Genomic DNA, 19097 nt, shown 5'->3' with positions numbered 1-19097 from the left:
TGACCCGTTTTCTTATCAATTCTTTATTCCAAAGATTACGTAGTGTTTAGCTGCTGCTCCTTACAGCTAGAGGAAATGGCAGGATTTTCTCTTTTCTTCTTTGTGCTCTTGTTGCCTCTTTTGACCTTTCCCACTTTAATGATCCCCCCTCCTTGTTGGGTTATTACTCCAGAACACTTGATAGGCCCCTGCAAAATTAAAGACCTATTACCAAGATACTTTAGAAACAATCTAGTATGTTCTCTGCATGCTAATAGATTGTGCTCAACCCCCACCTCAGTAGACAGAGCTGGCTTCTGGCCTCAGTGCTAAAGAATCAACTTGACTTAGCAAATTAAACTTAGGTTTCCAATATTCTTGCCCACAGTTCTACTGGTCAGTGAAGTTGAACTCAGTAAATCTCTAGCCCTTAATGGTTGTACCCCTTTCCTAAGCCCCTCGCTTCTGCTTTGTACCAGAACCAGTACTGAAATATGGAGGGGCCCCCTTCCCTGCCAGCTGCGTGGAGCTTACTCTTTGCTAGGATCTTTGCTTGAAGTTCCCTGGCATGACAAAGGAAGCTTGGTTCCCCTCTTCTGGCAGTGCTGTGGGCACTAAGGCCCCAGACCAATTTCTGAGAAAATTTTTCAGTGATACTTTTCAAAACTTTTTGTTACTGATTTCTTTCTTTGTACTCTTTACCTCTCTCCCTGTTCCCCCTCCACATTTCCTTTAATCTCATTCTAGACTTTTCGTTATTTTAAACATGGTCTCTTTTCTCCCCCTGCCCCCTTTTCTATAAAGCCCTACTGCCCTCGTTTTCTTGAGGAGGTGAGCTGTAGGTGTGGATTTATAGGAAAAGGTTAAATGTTCTGTGGTGAAAGGGACTGAGTAGGTTAGTAATTGATCTTACTCCTGTTGAGAGGGGAGAGGAAAAACACTTCCTCCCCGCACCCCTTTTTAAAGAGGTGGTAGCAATAGGAACCTCAGAAGAGATGGCCTGATGAAGTTAGATAAACTTGGAATTGTTCTTGGAACCTGATAAAAGGGTATGGTATTGGGGTGGAGCAGAGAACTGCATTCGTCAACATTTCTGTTACCTAACTTGGGGAGCATGTCTATAGGTGCCCATTTATTAATGTATTTTTCCTTCAGGAACTCACTGTTAAGTCAAATTCCTTTAGAAGCACCTCAGACTAGGAGGCGTATTTGTCTTCTGTTAGGGAAGAACTCTGAAATAGTAATCTTTACACCAAAAAATACTTTATCTCCTTAAGTCCTTATAGCCCTTCCAGAATTCCTTGGGGTATAAAGGGATAAAATACTAAATACTAAAGGTTTAGTTGATTATATTGTCATGGTGAAGTTCAGGGACACTTGTTTTTGAAAGGTCACGACAGTGGAACTCAAGTGGTGCCTGGGCCTCTGGAGTTGGAAAGACTTTGAATACGGGTCCAGTGATGGACTCTGTGTTGTCCAAGGACCAACCGAGCACGTTCAGAGAGGCTTATCACAAATTGGTAACAGAGCAATGAATTTTTGAGCCATAACAACTCTTATACTGTCTGGTGAGTTGTAGAAGGTTGATGAGCTACATCACTGGAAACAATAACACCCTGAAAAAACCACAGATCCTTAAATAGACAGACCTCAGAAAGTATAGAGGAAAGAATCCTGGATCTGGAATCAAAACGTGGGTTTGAGTATTGGCTTTGCTATTATCTAGTTATGTGATGTGGGCAAGTCACTTTGATTCATTCAAAAAGCATTGTTCAAGCATGTAGCAAATACTATATTTATTATGTATTTATATGTATGCATGTTGTTCATCTGGTCCCTCCCACCCTCTAGAACACAAGCCCCTGAAGGCAGGGGTGGTTTTATTTCTGTCTGATTCCCTAACTCCTGGACAGTGCCCAGTAACTCAGGGCTCTTTAGTGCTTTAAAGAGTACAGAGTATTTTCTTTTAACAGTTCTCCAAAGTCTGTCACACAAGTATTATCTCCCATCTGACAGATGAGGCTTCTGAATCTCAGAGAACAGATACTTGCTCACAGTTAGTTGCACAAGAGAAATCAGAGTCAGCCTACGGACTTGGGTTTCCCACTGTTTCTCTGGGGCACTTACCACCAGACTCCCCTTCCTTCTCATCTCTATCTGTGCTCCCTGGCTACGAGCTGACTTCCACGTGGTTTTTGAATTTCATGGAGTTGTTTAAACTCTTGCCAGGTTGTTAAAATATTGTGCTCAATTCGTCCCTGCAACTTTCCCTTTTAATCCCAAATGCCACTAAAAAACTTCAACTTTGGAGACTGCATCTCCTTGTTTTGCTTCCAAAATTGTTTTACATTGTCTGAGAACAATGCCTCCCTTCTGTGTACCAGAGCTATATACGTATACATATATGTAGAGCTATATATATATACATAGCTGGTGCTATTAATCTCACTCTCATAAAATTCAGAATTGCTTCCTTCTCTTTACCCAGCTCCTCAGCCTCATGTCCCAGTATTGTCTTCAGTAATTGCTTTGTAGGCACAACTGATTTTTAAGCCCACCCTCCCTCTCAGGTGGTCAAACAAATGCAGGGTGGGAGGAGGTTGTGAGTATTCCCTTTGATTTAGAGGCCTGAGAGAGGGTCAGGGTCTGAGAGGGGCCCAGAAAGCACCTGAGGGCATTCTGGCTTCAGACTTCTATTGCTGGTGCTCTCTGGGACTAAGTGCAAGTCCTCCCTCTTCTTTTTACATTTAATTTGCTAAAGTTTATAAACATACCCAAAATGAACATTTCCAGAGATAGAAGGTAGATGAGAAAAAAGGATTTTTATGTCATCTAAAGAGGACTTTAAAAATCGTTATTATGTAGAGCTCACTTTAAAACAAAAAGTATTTATAATAAATTCAACACTGTATTCCTTTCCCAGTTGTCCTGCTTGTCTTTGTGTCCTTTGGAGTGTCCTTTGGTACATTTAAGTCCCTTCACTTCCCTAGGGTTCACTTTCCCCACCCTTAGAATAAGGGCCATTATCTCTCCAGTTTCTGCCTTTCCATTTCTCTAGCCTTCTCTGGCCTTCTCTGGCTTTCAGGATTGGGTGGGTGAGGCAGGCCAGATGGGCCAAGGGTTGTCTCCTGCCCTGCAGGCATTTCTGCTTCCTTGTAGTCTGTTAAAAACCAGCTCTATTCTTTCAGTCACTTACTTTTGCTGTCAGTGAGAATTGTTAAAGAATGAGGCAGATTTTTTTTTTCTCCTTGGTTTCTAAAGCCCTTCAACCCACCTCTGACCCTATTTTGCTGTTGGTTTTGTCAGTCCTTGAAGGAGGCAACAGTGATGGCAGGCAAATGCTTCATTTAGGCTGGTGGGAAAGAGGACCACCTTCCTTCTCTCTGTGTTGCTCCCTGAAATACTGAGAAATCTGGCCAAGACGATGGCCAGATACTGCCTCAAGGCTACGTGTGCAGGATATCATCCTGTTTCCCTTCCTGAGATGCCTTAGAGCAGCTGGGTTTGCTTTTTGGGGGGGGGGGGGAAGAAGATGTGGGGAGTGAGGGTGGGATAAATAATTATTTTCTAAAAATATCATAGTTTTCTCCCCTAAATAGTTACCTGCCTATATCAGTCAATAAATCAGCTTTTATTAAGCACCTGCCACATACCAGATATTGTGCTGGGTTCTAGGAATACAAAGTTCAAAACAAACTACCCTTGCCTTCAAGGAAATTAGATTCTTTTGGTGGGAAATGACATGTAAGTAGAAAATATGTACAAAGTAAATAAAAGATAATTGGTTCAGAGGGAGGCCCTGAAGCTTCCTGAGGGTTTCAAGAAAGGCCTCATGCAGAAAGTGGGGCTGGAAGGAAGACCAAGATTCTGAGATCCAGGGGCGAGAGGACAGTAGAGCTTGTGCAGAGGTGTCCAGATGGAAATGGGATATTGAATATGAAGGGGAATAATGGGTTAGTCTGAAGCTATCTTATTAGACGCCAGTGGGGAGCGCCACAGTGCACAGCATGCTGAATCTGGAGTCAGGATGACCTGAGCCCAAATCCAGTCTCAGATTCTTAGTACCCATGTGACCCTTGGCAAGTAACTCAACCTCTGTCTCAGTTTCCTCACCTGAAAATGGGGCTAATGGTAGCCTCTAGTTATTGTGAGGATTCAATGAGATAATATTTTGGAAAGCATTTAGCACAGTACCTGGCTGCCACATAGTGGGAGTTTAATAAATACTTATTTTCTTCCCCTATTATGAAGCATTTTAAAAGCCAAAGGAGTTTGTATTTTATTCCAAAGGGAAAAGAGAGGCACTGGAGTTTTTTGAGTAGAGAAGTGGTACAGTCAGATGTATGCTTTAGGAATATTCCTCTATTTGAAGGATAGATTGGATTGCAGGGACGCTGATTTAGGAGGTGGTTGTTGTCTGAGTGAAAAGTGAGGAGAGCTGTGTGAGTGGGATGTGAGAAATGTCGTGCAGAGAGAATCAACAAAACTTGGCAACTTGGTGGATCTGTAGTGTGAGGATAAGTGAAGGGTTTTTGAAGATTGCTCCAAAGTTGTGAACCTGAGTGATGAGAAGGATGGTGGTGCCCTTATTAGAAATAGAGAAGCTCAAAAGGTGGTGGGCTGGGGAGGGGAGGGAGATAAGGAGTTCTGCTTTGAACTTGTTCAGTTTGAGTTGCCTATAGAGTGCATCTAGTTCAGAATGCCCAAGAGGTGGTGGGTCTTGTGGGCCTGGTGTTCAGGAGAGAGACTAGGGCTGGATCTGTACATCTGGGAGTTCTCGCATAGAGATGATAATGAAACATGGGAGCTGAAAATGTATACAAAGAAAAAAAGAAGTGAGCCTAGGACAGAATTTTGCAGTATATACACAACCAGAGAGTGCAGGACATGAGGAAAGACAGGCCCTCTCCTTTAACTAGTTTATGGGAGAGGGGTTTGTACTTTGGCTATATTTGGGGTACAATATGCTTTAATAATAATGAGAATGCGAACAAGAATATAGCAACTTTAAGATTTTGTTGGTCATTTTTCAGTTATGTCCAACTCTTTGTGACCCTATTTGGGGTTTTCTTGGAAAAGATACCGGAGTGGTTTGCCATTTCTTTTTCCAGCTCATTTTACAGATGAGGAACTAAGGCAGATGGGGTTAAGTGACTTGCCCAGGGTCACACAGCTAATATATGTCTGAGGACAGATTTGAACTCAGGAAGACTTCAGGCCTTCTATCCACTGCGCCATCCAGGTGCCCCTAGAAACTTTAAGGTTTACAAAGTGCATTTCTTGCAGTGAATGAATGAATAAATGAAAACATTTATTAGTCAGCAAGCATTTATTAAAATATGTGCTGAGCCCTGGGGATAAAAATATTAAAAAGAGAAGACAACATATAAGAGGTTGTTGGTCTAGGGAATCAGTTGGTGAGTTGATGTGAAGTTTAGTCAGTTGTCTCTACTTGCAGAAGTGGAAAGTAGGGAGAGAGATGAACTCATAGCAGACCAGATGGCAAGATGGCCTAAGTGGACAACTGGATGAGATGTTGAAGTAAAACCTGGTCTGGTGTCTAGAACCAGCTAGTAAATACAGTGGGACAAGTAGCATAGATTGCCCTCAACTCAATTAAGAATAAATAGGTTGGATGTCCATGGCAAGTACTCCAGAGATGAGTAGATTAGCTTTCCAGGGACAAGAGGCAGAGTTTTTCTTGAGGCATGTGTATAGAGATGTTCATGTAGGGAGAATCATGGCAGCCATGGCCTAGATGGAGGACTTGATAGCTAACTGTTATGTAGTGGTGAAACATGTGACCGCAAGGGGTTAGTATTATCCTTGACGGACAGAAGAGAAAACTCAGGCCCAGAGAGGGAGTCATAACAACTATTTAATGACATTAATAATAATAATAATAATAAACGAGGGTTCCTGACATCAGATAAAATGTTCAGCTCAAACATCACCTTCTCCATCAGGGATCCAACCATGGCCCACAAATCCAGCCTGCCCCTCTTGTTGAATAGCCTAGGAACTAATAATGACTGGATTGGGCCCATAGGCCATGGTTTGCCAGTCTCTTTTCTACTTGAAGCCTTCTGTAGTCTTTTTCCCCTTCCCACTCCCTATTGTAAAGTGACTTCCACTACAAATTATCTTGTTGTCTGTTTTGTCTATACATGTTGTCTCCCCAGTAGACTGTGAGCTCCATGAGGGCAGGGGCTGTTTTACTTTTGCCTTTGTATACCCAGCATCTGGCAGAGTATCTGACACAAAGCAGATGTTTAATCAACATTGTTGATTCATTCTTTCCGTTAAATTTTAGTTAATCAATAAAGGACTATCTCAGCAGATCCTTGAATTTTATGCCAACTTAAGACATATCTGGACCTTTGAATACTGATTTAACAAAGAATTGGAAATTTAGACCTGGCAGAGACCCTAGAGGCCATTAGATTCACCCCACCACAGACACACACACACACACTCTCACACTCTCTCTCTCTCTCTCTCTCTCTCTCTCTCTCTCTCTCTCTCTCTTTCTCTCTCTCTCTCTCTCTCTCAACAGAAGAGGAAGTTAAGGCAGACATTTGTTAAATGATTTGCCCAGAGTCACACAGTGTCTGAAACAAGATTCAGTCTGGGTCTTCCTCACTCCCAAGTCCAGAATGCGGCTTGTGGGCCTGGGTGCCATGAGGGCTGCGGTGTGATTTATGCAGCCCGCCTACAAGCATAGAAATTTACATAAATGCTTTGGTAAAAGAAGCCGAGCTACCGCAGAGCTCTCACTAAAATGGCAAGTCAAAATACATTGTCTATAGTTTCAATAAAGACCTAAGGTTAGACAGCCCAGCTTTAAGGAACGCGAAGCACTTCACATATATCATTTGAGTCTCACAAAAAGCCTCTGAGGTAAGTGTTATTATTGTTCTCATTTTCAGGTGAGCATACTGAGGCTGACAGATTACCTAGTCATTTACCTAGAGATATAAAGCTAGTAAATGTCTGAAGCAGAAGTTGGGCTCCGGTTTTCCTGACTAGCCCTCCTTAATAACTCCCCAAAACACAGACAGCAGGAATTATGTGGAACCTTGGAACGTCCCCTTTAGATGTTAGAACTGCAAGGGATCTTAGAGATCCTCTAGAGTCCAGACTTTCAGGGGTGGTTGTATGGACCCCTTTATGGATCCTTGCGCAGAATCATGTTGGCAGATTCATCAGATAAAATCCAGACAGTTCTAGCTTCATGGAAATTTGCATTATGCGTATTTGAGGGCTGCGGCAGAGGTGCAAGTGCAACCTGGGGCTGGGATCCTCTTTCCAGGCACTGAAGCCACTAAGCTGGCAGGGCCCAAGGAAACCCCTTGAGTGTAGGGGGAGGTCCAAGAAAGGAGAACTGACTGTACATAGGATTACAAAGAAAGCCTTATATTAAATATAGTTATGAAAATATTCAAAGTTTCAAGTTAGCCCTCCAATCTCTCCAGAGAGCTCAGGTTAAGATCTTGTAATCTAGTTCAAGCTTCTTGTTTTTCAGGGGAGGAAACTGAGGCTGAGAGAACTTAAGCCACATACACACAGTCATACTGGCAGTAAGTGGTAGAGCCTATAGTGGAGCCTAGAGCTCTGATTCCAGATTCTAAGTTCCTTTATCACAGTGGAGCTGTAACTCCTACATGTAGACAAGTCTCTTAACCTCCCTCAGACCCAGCCTTTCCATGGGTACCATGGAGATAATACTAGGGTTCCATTCCTCACAGAATTGTTATTTGGAAAACATTTTATAAACCTTAAAGCACCATATAGGGTGTCTCAAAAGTTTTAGTGTACTAAAATTAAGACTTTTGGGACACCCTGTTTAAATGGTAGTTGCTATATGAGTCCCCCCTCCACTGGTGCAGTTCACTGTACCCAAATCCAGTCTCGTACTGTACAATTCTCATCAGCAATCTTTCTGTAAATTCTCCAAATTGGATCCACTCAACATCTTGGAGAACTTTTATCTATGGATGCAATTATTATTATCAAGTTTGGGGGAAAGGGTATAGTTTTTAGCCTAGAATCCTAGCCTAGTGAAAGTGTCCTTTCCTCAAGGGCCCCATAGGAATCCAAATTCAAAACTATCTTGAGTAGTAACAACTACATTTGTGATATTAAGTCAGACTTGACGTGCCACTGCCTGGAAAATTGCACCCTTCTTGAAAGCAACTGTATGTGAAATTGATTCCCTGATAAATGATCTTTCTGGTTTGCTCTGAAGTGTACAGTCAAGAAACAAATATGTTTACCTCTCTTATTGGGTCATTATTATATCTCTGTGTAGTACTTTTCCCTGGTCATTATCTAACATGCATCTGGCCAATCAGATGTAGTGAGGGACTTTGGGGGAGAAATCTTACAATACTGTGGTGGCATTTTCCTTTATCACCTGGCCTTTCAGGAGGATAGGTCAAGATGGAAGTTATAGAACAGAAACGGTAAACCCTGCTTGCTTACTGTTGGGCTATAGCTGATTGTTTGTCTATTGTAAAGGGAGGAGATGAAGTTGAATGGAGCTTTAGTTTAAATAAACTTGTTATTGTCTTGAGAACCACAAAATGGTATGGAGGAAACCTACTTCCCCCTCCCCCACCATAATTTAAAGTAAGTTGCTTTGGATCCACTTGTCTTCCAGTCCCAGATTTCTGGGGCAACTTCCTGCTTGACAAAGCCAGCTGTATGGGGTACCTTGATTATTAAATAAACTCCATGAGGGTTGGAAAGAATATGTGTTTAGTCTTATTTGGGTTCTTTACAATAGAGCCCTGCACATAGTAGACATCAATAAATGGTTGGTGAACTGAAGTGAGTTTAATTCACATGTTACATAAGGTGTCCAGCAGGTGGCAAGAGGGCCCATGGATCTGAGCTTCTGCATACTTCAGCTATAGTGTTGCTTCTTACCTGTGAGCTTGAGAGCCAGAAAGATGGGAATTCTTGAGATATAAAACTGCATTATGATGATAACGATAATGTAAGCTTCAAAAGTTCTATGAGCTCATCCACTTTGAATCCTCCCTCCACCTTTTCAAATCTTAGTAGACAATTCCTGAGTCACTATGGCCAACCTTCTGGTGATGAGCCTTTCTGAACAAATCAATCCATCAATTAATGAAGCATTTATTAAGCACCTTCTATGGGCCAGATATTATACTAGCCCCTAGCACAGAATCTAGCACACAGATTTAAAAAATTAAAAAAAAATATATCAAACTCCTTGCCCTCAAGGAACTTATATTCTATTAATGGAAAGCAAGACTATCCATTTGGGAGGAAGCATTAGTGTGATGGGAAAAGCCTAGGTTTTGGAGTTGGAGGAGCCATAGGTCCTCAGACTCTGTCTCTGCCACACACAGCTTATTTGACTTTGGGGGAAGTCCTTTATCCCCTCTGAGCTTCAAGTTCCTCATCCATAAAATGAACTAGATGACCTCTAAGGTCCTTTCTGCTTCTAAATCTATTTGAGGGAGACATGAAGTTCCCAGAGGATTACAGGAAAGATTAAAAATAAAATGCACCGTTATTAGGAAGAGGACTATAAACTAGGAAAATCAGAATAGCTTCTTGGAAGGAGATAGACAGTAGCATTTGCCATGAACAGAGGTACTCAAGGTGGAATATAGAATGCGAGGCACATCCAGGGACTCCTTAGTCATCCAAAAGGCAGAGTTTGTCTTTGGGTTTGTACCTTGGGCTTTTCCAGTTTGTAGAACCCGCCAGCACAGGTGCTCCCCTGGCATAGCCTTCAGGAACTCTCTAGGCCACAATAAAGTATGAGAACGGGACCAGCGGAAGAACCATGACAGTAGCTTAGATTTATAGAGCATGTCACAGTTTTTGAGCATTTTAAGTAAATTATGTCATTTGATCCTCACAAGAACCCTGTGAAGTTGTTAATGAAGCTCCTTGATAGATGATGACATTGGGCCTTTAAGGGGTTAAATAATCTGCCCAGGATCACGTAGGGTAACCTTGGCTGAACCAGAGCCCAGTTCTCCTGGTGTCTTGCCCAGGGCCCTTTCACTACAGAATGCTGCTTTTTTGAATTGCTGGGGTGCCTCATCAGGACAGGAGGAGCAACACTTTGGGGGTTGAGAAGGGAAGAAACTAGGATAGCATATTTGGGATTCTTTTTTCTTCACCTCAGACTCAAAACTTAACGGTTTTTTCCCCCCATTTCCAGGCATGCTTGAATATGAACCATCCAAGAGATTTTCAATACAGCAGATACGGCAGCACAAGTGAGTGTTCCTGCAAATTTGAGCTTTCTCCCAGGCTCCTCTGCTCGGTAATTGACCATGAACATGGAGAAGTTCCTCAGTCAGCTTTCTCTTTCTCTCAATAGTACCTTCAGATGAGATGTCTGTGTCATTCCAACTCTTACCCTTCGTTCTCCTTCCCATTTTTTATTTTATCTATTTATATGGGGCTTTCTACTGGGTATTTTAAATTTCTAACCAGAAAATGTCAAATGGAATGATGGTAGCTGACATCTATATGGCATTTGATGTTTAAAAAGTACTTTACAAAATACATTATCCATATCTCACTTGTTCCTTACATCAGCCTTGTAAAGGAACTGACATAAGTAGTAGCCCAATTTTACTGATGTGGAAACAGGCTCAGGGTGGGGGTGGGAACATAAAGTGACTTGCCCAAGGTCATACAGCTGAGTGATAGATTTGGGACTTGAAGCCAGGTCATAATTCACACAGTGTTATAGCTGAAAGGGAATGCAGAACATAGAGCAATAGCTAGATGTTGCAGAGAGACGGCTTTTAGCTTGACATAACAAAAATTTCCTAAGAAAGAGAGAAGGCCCAGAGTGGAATGGTCTGGCCCAGGAGGTAGTGGATTCTGAGTCATGGAAGAATTTCAAATGGAAGCAAAATAAGCCTACCACTTGTCAGGGGTGTTTTAGAGTGGATACCTTTAGAGGGACCTGTCCCTTCCAGACCTTGAAGTGTGAAATATCTTGAGTTGGAAGAGATTCTGGACAAGGACCATCCAAGTCAGAAGAATCCCTAGTGATCATCTTACCAGCCTCCGTAGTTGACAGATCAGGGCCCAGGCTGAGAGGAGCTATGTGACTTATCTAAAGCCACATAGCTAACCCATAACATGGCAAAGAATTGAATCAAGCCAAGACATCAGGGCTCTCAAGTCCAGTGCTGTTTTCCTGTGGGATAGAAATGATAAGTTTTTATACATATATTGGATATGGAGCATGATAGGGGAAAGAGGGTATGAGAGAGAAGAAAATAAGGCTTACAGATTTAATGTTACCAAGTGCTTAGATTTGTCTGTCATTTCCCGTCCCTTCTTTAGTGTTCATGAGGGAAAGAGCGTTTTAATTTCAAAACAAAATCAGGAAAGGATTGTTTTAGTAGCAAGGGAAACTTCTGTCAAGAAGATGCTGAATTTTACCACTTGCCCTCTTTAATAAGAAGTCAGTCGAAATGAACAGATAGTTAGGGAGAAGTAGACTAGGGTAGGATATTTCATATGTTCCAACATTGATCTTTACTTAATCCCATCCCACTTGTCCAACTGTTTCTTAGCTTTCTTGGTTGGATCCCCATCCACGTTTTCCTCCTGACCTTAGATGTTCCCTAAATTCCTCTCCTAGAACACATTTCTGTTCTATCTCTCAGTGATCTCCTCGGCTCCAGTGATTTCAGTTATCATCTTTTTGCAGATGACTTCAGGATCTATATAGCTGACCCTAATACCATGAGCTCCTTTTTTCTACTTGGGTTTTCCATTAGCATCTCAAATTCAGTAGGCTCCCACTGTATTCAAACTATAACAACACAATCCCTGGCCTTCCTCCAGAGTTCCCTATTTCTGTTGCAGCCACCATCATCTTTCTGGTCAGCAAGGTTCACAACTTATGAAGAACCATCCATCTTCCTTCTCCATCCCCCAGATCAGATCGTTGCCAAGTTTTGTCAGTTCTGCTTGCATGCCATCTCTCTTCTTTTCTTCATTTGAGTGGCTAGTGCACTAGTTCAGACCTGCAATATTTCTCTTTCTTGCAAGTTATTGCAACAGCTTCCTAATTTGTTTCTTCACTTCTGACTTCTCCTCTCTCCAGTCCATCTTCCACACAGCTTCTAAGATTGCTGTCTTTCTAAAATCACCATATCACACTCCTCTTCAAAAATCTTTACTTGCTACCTACTACCTCTAGCATAAACTAAAAACTGCCCAACTTGGCATCTAAAGCCTTTCATCAACTGGCTCCAGTCTACCTTTCTAGACATCTCATTTTACCCATCTTCACTAACTTTATGTTCTAAACAGATTGACCGATTTCTTATTTCCGGGACTTAGCATTCCACCTTATGCTTCTGGGCCTTGGCTTGTATCCCTGGAATGCCGTCCTTCTTCATCTCTACCTCTTAGGATCCTAGCTTCCTTCAAGGCTTCCTTGCAGCTCCAAGGATTTTCAATTAGCTGCTTCCCCTGCCTGAAATGCCCTCCCGCTTCATCTCTACCTGCTGCCTTTCTTAACCCTCCTTCAAGTCTCAGCAAAAATCCCACCTTCTTATAGGAAGCCTTTCCCAACCCCTCTAAGTTCTAGTGCCTTTCACTGTTAATTATTTCTTTGCTATTCTCTATATAGCTTGTTCATATATAGTTGTTTGCTTGTCTCCGTCATTAGATTGTGAGTTCCTTGAGGACAGTGACTGTCTTTTGCCTTTCTTTGTATCCCCAGAACTTAGCCCAATGCCTGGCACCTAGTAGGTGCTCCATAAATGCTTATTAACTCACTGAATGGCCCAGCTCACACACTGCCACCTTCTGTAATAAACTCTGATCCTCCCTACTGCCTCCTTAAGATTATCTTGCATTTCTTTACCTGTAAATTAGTAGAATGAAATCTCTTTGTATCCCCAGCACCCAGAACCATGCCATCTTCATTCAAGGTGCTTAATAAATGTTTGTCAAATTGAATCACAGGCTCAAATTCATTAGATGGACATTAAAGATCATCTAGACTCTAACCAGAAATCCAGGACCTTTTTTTAAATACTTTGATAACTGCATTTCAATATAGTTGGTGTCCTTTGTAATCTTTTTTATTTTATGCATTTCAAAACAATATTCTAAGAAACGGGTCCATAGGCTTCACCAGATTGCTGAAAGAACCCATAACAAAAAAAGTTTAGAAGCTTGATTTAACCCTTTTATAGATAAGGAAATCAATGCAAGTATTAAGCACCTACTATATATAAAGTAGTTAAACATCTGGTAGTTTAGAGGTCAGGCACCAGCAATTGGGGGTGGGGGATATAAGAAAGACTTCATTCAGAAGATGATCTTCGGTTGCGTCTTAAAGAAAGAGAGGGTCTCTGAGGTGGACCTATGAAGGAAGTGAATTTCCAGCCCCTTAGTTCAAAGGCAGAGGTGGGAAAAGATGATGTGCTATGAGGGAGGAGCAGAGCTGAGGCTGGATGGGCCGGATTCCTGACTGCTGGAGGGGAAGTAATATCAATTGAAGCTGCAGAGACCAGCCAGGGCCAGGTTGTGTGTGGCAGTAGGGAAAGGGAGCAGGGGAGAATTTGAAAGCTACACAGAAGAATTTCTGTTTGATCCTAGAAGCCAAAGGAAGCCCCTAGTGTTGAGTGAGATGGGGAGATCCCTGATCAGATCTTCCCTTAAGGAAAATGGAGGCCTGGAGAATTAAAATGCCCTGACCAAGGTCTATCAGGCTGCAGGCAGCCCAACCTGGGGTGGAAGCCAGGCCTAATGACTCCTCTTAGAAGTCGGTTCAGTGAGCTGCCATGCCCCACAGCAGGGTTTCTTTTCATGACCCACCTTCTTATAAAGCATGGAGACACACTTAACTAGTCTGGTCTGGGTGTGACAAACAGAAAGAACTTGTCAGATCTGTACCCCAGAGCTTCTTTAGCCTGGTAGAACTGCCTGAATTTGTGTTCTTCTAGCCTTCTCAACATGTGAGGCATAGGAGAGGAGAGAAAACTGAGGCACAGGATAGGGACTGACTTTGCCAAAGAGTCATTGGTTGAATCAAGATCTTAGAGAACTTAATTTCTGACTCAACATTTTGGTTAGCTCTGGAGCAGCATGAAGCAGGCAAGGTCATGGACAACATAGGGTGGAAAGCCCCACTTTAGCAACTAAGTAAGCCACTGGTCTGTAGTTCAGCCATACTGCCTGTTTGGGGAAAAGGCTTACCAAAAGTTCAGCCTTGTCCCTTGTCACACATGTATTTGCCTCTAGAGGTTTGAGTTCTCCCTTGAGGAATTCAGCCTCATAATCTCTTTGGAAGTCATCCCTCCTGGCACTCATCTCCTGTTGACCCAGCCTCTTCTCTCCTTCCCCTTTTTTGGTCTGGCTTCAGTTTTAAGTAGGTTACACAATTTCAGTGTGTCACTGTTAAAACCAGTGGCTGTGGTCCAGCCCGAGGGTATTGTCTTGTTTGAAGATCCCCTCCCCCAGTGTTCTCAGTTTTGCCACTCCTCCCATTTTCTTTTGCCCTTTGCATCCCGTAGGCCAGTGATTGTCTTCAGGGGAGCAGGCACAACCTGGTGAGGGGCGATAGAGTGGTGATAAGACAGTGCAGTACTCTAGAAGAAGTGGAGTAGATTTTGGAAGCTCGAGGCCTGGATTCAAATCCTAACTCTGCCATTTACTAGTTAGAAAAACAACTTCATTTCTGTGCAGCTTGTTTTTTTGTATATAAAATGAGGGGTTTGGACTGAATCACCCAGGTGTCTTTTTTAGCTCTTCTGTGAACCCAAGAGCCTATGAACAAAGGAAATAAGTATTTGCTGCCTCCTCCCTTCCCTTTCATTTTCTCCATCAAGGTAAATAGATCATTTTAAATCATGATACAGTGCTAAAAAGGATCTTGGAGGCCATCTAGTCCAACACCTGAGGAAACTGAGACTGAGAGAGAGGGGTGACTTGCCCTGGATCATGTAGGCAATACGGAACTGGACTCTCGAGCCGAGATCGAACTGAAGCCTGAGTCTTCTTGTTCCAATTGTAGTATTCTTTCCACTCCACAAAAAGGAGTCATCCAGCTTCTGCTTGAAGATTTCCAGGGATGGGGAGCTCACTTCCCTTCCAGGCAGCCCATTTCACTGTTGTAGACTTCTGATTGTTTTTCCATATATTGAGCTGAAATCTGACTCCTTGTAACAATTGCTCCACTGAGGCTGAGCAGAGTGAGTTTAATCCCTTCCATATGGCAGCTCTTCACATCTTTGAAGACAGTGATTGGGACGCTCCCTCCCCACCAGTTTTCTCTTCAGATTAAATCCTCAGTTCTTTCACCGGATCCGGTGTGTAGGACACGGCTCCAGGTTCCTTTTAGAACATTACTCTGGGGCTCACTGAGTTTGGAGCAAGTGGTTGGGGAGATAGGCTACGGATCTGGCAACTGGGATGGAAATTACTCAGCTCAAATTTTAAAGTATTAGAGTTTGTCATCCAGCTTATTTACCAGGAAAAGAAAAGTCTATTAATTTGATTCCAGCATCTCTTTTCTCCTCCTGCCTAATGGCAGAAAAATTTTTGCATCAACATTTCGCAGCCGGGGCTCCAGAGACTCTATGGGTAGGCAGAGCATGAAACAGAGATGCTGGCCCTGGGGACTGGAAAGCTCACATGTTTGGAAGGACAGGATCTCTTTCTTCTTCATTGGGCATAGCTGCTGCTGCAGCAGAAACTGCTTTTCCTACCAGAACATCTCCTTACGAGGCTGAGGTGCCCAGGGAAGTGGCCTGTGCCTCCTGGATTGGCAGGAATGGGCTTCAGGGCATCTCTCTCCTCCCTCAGTCTCATGTTTGATTTGGCCACGGTGAACGGCAAAGGTTTCTTGCATTGGCCCTGCCCCCTTCACTAAGCTTCTCTGTTCTCTTTTGTGCTAGCTCACAAGGAGAGATGTGAGAACTCGACATTTGTCTTGGAAATAGGATGGGCTTCCCCATACATCAGATGCAGATCTGGGACCCTCTCCTTGGTCACAGTCCCCAGATCCTCTGCTGCCTCTTTGTGCTTTAGATTGTCCACTTTGGAGAGTGAATTCCCCAGGGATGCAGTTGGGGCAAGCTGGCTCGAAGACAGAGAACAAACATTGGCCAGCTTGCTCCTTTTAAGGAAAAGGTAAATCTACCCACGATCCTATAGTGAGTGATCACTTGAGAGTCCTCCTTTTTTAGCTTTTAGTGTGTTTTGATTAGGAAAGTTTAGCTGCTCTAGACAATGCTGCTTTAGATCTCAAAGCATCAGTTAATGGTTTTGTTTGAAAGGGGCTGCATGAGAAAAAGGCTCAGATTCCTGGCTTTCATTTACCAAATAAAATCCAATCCTTTATTTAATTTTAAGAATTCACAGCACCAGAAGGCCCACATGCAGGCATGTAAATCCCTTATCTGACCTGCCTTCTATCCATGAGCTGTTAAGCTTCCTGCCAGCAGAAGAGCTAGAGAGTTGTCTAACTTTGCAGCAGCCTAAACTGGGCCCCTCATGCTGGAAATATTGTTACTTCCCTGAGGTCAGACACCTCTCTAGGGTCTCCCAGTGAAAAGAAGGTGACAAAGAGATACCGTGCGGCTCCACCACAGCATTGACAACCCCTCTTCCCTCTGCTGGGCTTTGTTAACCAAGGAGCAGCTGCTGCCTTGGGGATCTTTGCTTCCATGACTCTCCTGGAGCATTTGAAAGAAAATTGAAAGTGATGAGGGTGAGGCTGGATCCACCATCAGTCCCTGTTTCCAAGACAACGATCCTGCCTTTGTCTCCTTCATTTTCTCAGTCACAGACAGGCCCGATTGTGCTACTTGCTTACTGTGGAGCTGGGGGAGGGGGTGACCCAGTGGTCCTCAGGCTCCTAATTGTAATTGTTGGACTCTTAAGTCTTAAATGGACTTTGTGAACCCATGCCCCAACCACACACTAGATAAGGCCAGGGCTCACCTGAAATCAAAGATGCACCCCTACCCCTCCCTAGCAGTTGCTTTTGCTTGTCTATGATTGAATGCCAGGTGTTCTTGGAACAAACTGTACATCTGTTGAGGAACCTGACCTTCAGCTCTTCATTCATTAAATAAGAAAGGAAGTGTAATGGTCTCTAAGGTCACTTTCAGTTCCAAATCTATCATTCCTTCACCCATGGGGGTGTGCGCTCGCGTGTGTGTGTGTGTGTGTGTGTGTGTGTGTGTGTGTGTGTGTGTGTGTGAGAGAGAGAGAGAGAGAGAGAGATCTTTGAATGCCTGACCCTTTTACCTTCTCACATACTGTGTCCTTTGGTAAATGAATTCTGTCTATGACCTTGGGGTAGATCCTGCTGAGGGAGCAGCTGGAAAGCAGTTGCTGAAGTTTTGGTGATGGAGGATTTATTTCCTAACAGCTGAGGCTAGGGGTGGGGGTGGCAAAGGGCAGGAGGAGGGATGAACTGTAGCCTTTGTTTGATGTTAATATAACCCAGTGACTCAGAGGCTTTACTTAGGAAAACTATGAAGGAAGCAGGTCGGGGGTGATGAGGCCTAGGTAAAAGTAAAACAATCCATGGACTGTGGGTGTAGCCAAGTTAGTTTGGTCAGCTTGAGGCTGAAGACAAGCCCTTACGTGGCTTACAGAAGGCTAGGAACCGCCCCTATTTAGAAGGGGTACGGTCTTGCATACAGCTAAAGGTCTGCTTTCTGTAGGATTGCCAGATTAATAGTCCCTCCCCCACTTGGAAGTAACAACAGCCCCAAACACTCTGTAGCTGCTTCTCTAGTGACTTTTTTTTTCTGTTGAGGAGGAGCAAGTGTGACTTAAGAGGAATAAGGAAGTTCTGATGTTAAAAAGAATAAGGATTTGATTTATAATAATTGTATGAGCTGCCAGATGAAAAGTGCTCATTAAATACTGATTTCTCTTGCCATTCCTGCCCCCCTGGCAGGATTTCATTTCTTGTTACCTAGAAGGTTTTTCAGGTCCTATGACTCTTTGAACAAAGGTACCCCATGGTTTTGTTGAGCCACCAGTCTGACTGTGTGCCATTTCATTTAATTGGCTTTGTGGAGTGGTAAGAGTTACTGGGTTTGTGTGTAACACCTTCCTGCCAATCCCTGCGGTCTCTTTTTCCATTTCTTTCTGCCTACCCAACCATGTGGCTAAAGGGTTAATTTTAGTAAAAATCACTTTATTGAATACTTTATGGATAGTATTCTATGGATAGATTCTAGTCTGTCAACTAAATATGTGGAAGTCATTTTCCAATCTGAGCTTCAGTTTCTTCTTCTGTAAAATAAGAGACTCGGTCTATTTAGGGAATACAAGAGCCCTTCCAGCTATGACGTTCTATGTTCTAATGGCCCTTTGAGCTCTGACCCTGTTTTAAGGAGCTTTCTACTAATGGCATTCTGTGATTTCTCCCTAACACTTAGTTGCCTCTTCATCTTGCTGTAAGGCTTTGTGATAGGTGAGGTTTGGGGGGTTAAAAGAGATCTCTTTCCTGTATAATTTGAATCCACCTTTTTCAAGAGTGAGACTCACCTGAGTGTCCTGTGGACTGCCCCCTCCCCTTTTCGTTCTCCCTCACCTGCTCAAGTCCTTTGACAGCTACTCTTCAAATCCCACCAGCTCTGCCTGCAATGAATTCTGTGTAAGCTTTGACTTCAGCAGTGTTCACAATTGAAAACTTGGAGATAGGAGATTATAATTTTGCAGTGTGTGGGTTCTTTAAGCCTCTTCTGACAAGATAACAAATTCAGGCTTTGGGGCAGAAAATTGCCTTCTGGAGACTGATGTAAAAATCTTCTTCCTTCTTATGACCCACTACAATTACCCTGGTAGAAAAAGGCTCTGATTTGACTATAAACTTTGGAATCTGGCTGACCTGATGGAAGTCACCTAAGGGAACTCTGCCTGCCCCAGAGCTCAGCTTTTCTATTGAACCACTAAGGGCCTGTATCCAGTCTCCAAGAAGCTAATGACCTTTGGAGGCAAAAAAATAAACCACTTGAAATAACCACCCTGGGCCGCTAAGAGGCTGCTCTCAGTTGAGGATTGGCAGTGGGAAACAGGCAAATTTTTCCAATTGGTCACTTTCTTTTGATTCACTTGAG

At 43.1% G+C, this 19097-nt stretch overlaps 1 protein-coding gene across 1 annotated transcript in view; it reads left to right on the top strand.

Moving 5' to 3' along the window:
- STK11 (serine/threonine kinase 11) overlaps positions 1 to 19097 on the top strand; it is a 175404-nt gene that overhangs the window by 106407 nt on the left and 49900 nt on the right. Inside the window, exon 7 of the mRNA XM_036767136.1 lies at positions 10190 to 10247. Within this exon, the coding sequence (XP_036623031.1) occupies positions 10190 to 10247 (58 nt within the window). The remainder of the gene's footprint in view (positions 1 to 10189; positions 10248 to 19097) is intronic.

The sequence above is a fragment of the Trichosurus vulpecula genome, chromosome 1 (genome assembly GCF_011100635.1).
Source record: "Trichosurus vulpecula isolate mTriVul1 chromosome 1, mTriVul1.pri, whole genome shotgun sequence".
In the NCBI taxonomy this organism is placed as follows: domain Eukaryota; kingdom Metazoa; phylum Chordata; class Mammalia; order Diprotodontia; family Phalangeridae; genus Trichosurus; species Trichosurus vulpecula.
Note: the sequence above shows the minus strand (reverse complement) of the source record. Positions and strands in the feature narration are given on the sequence as shown.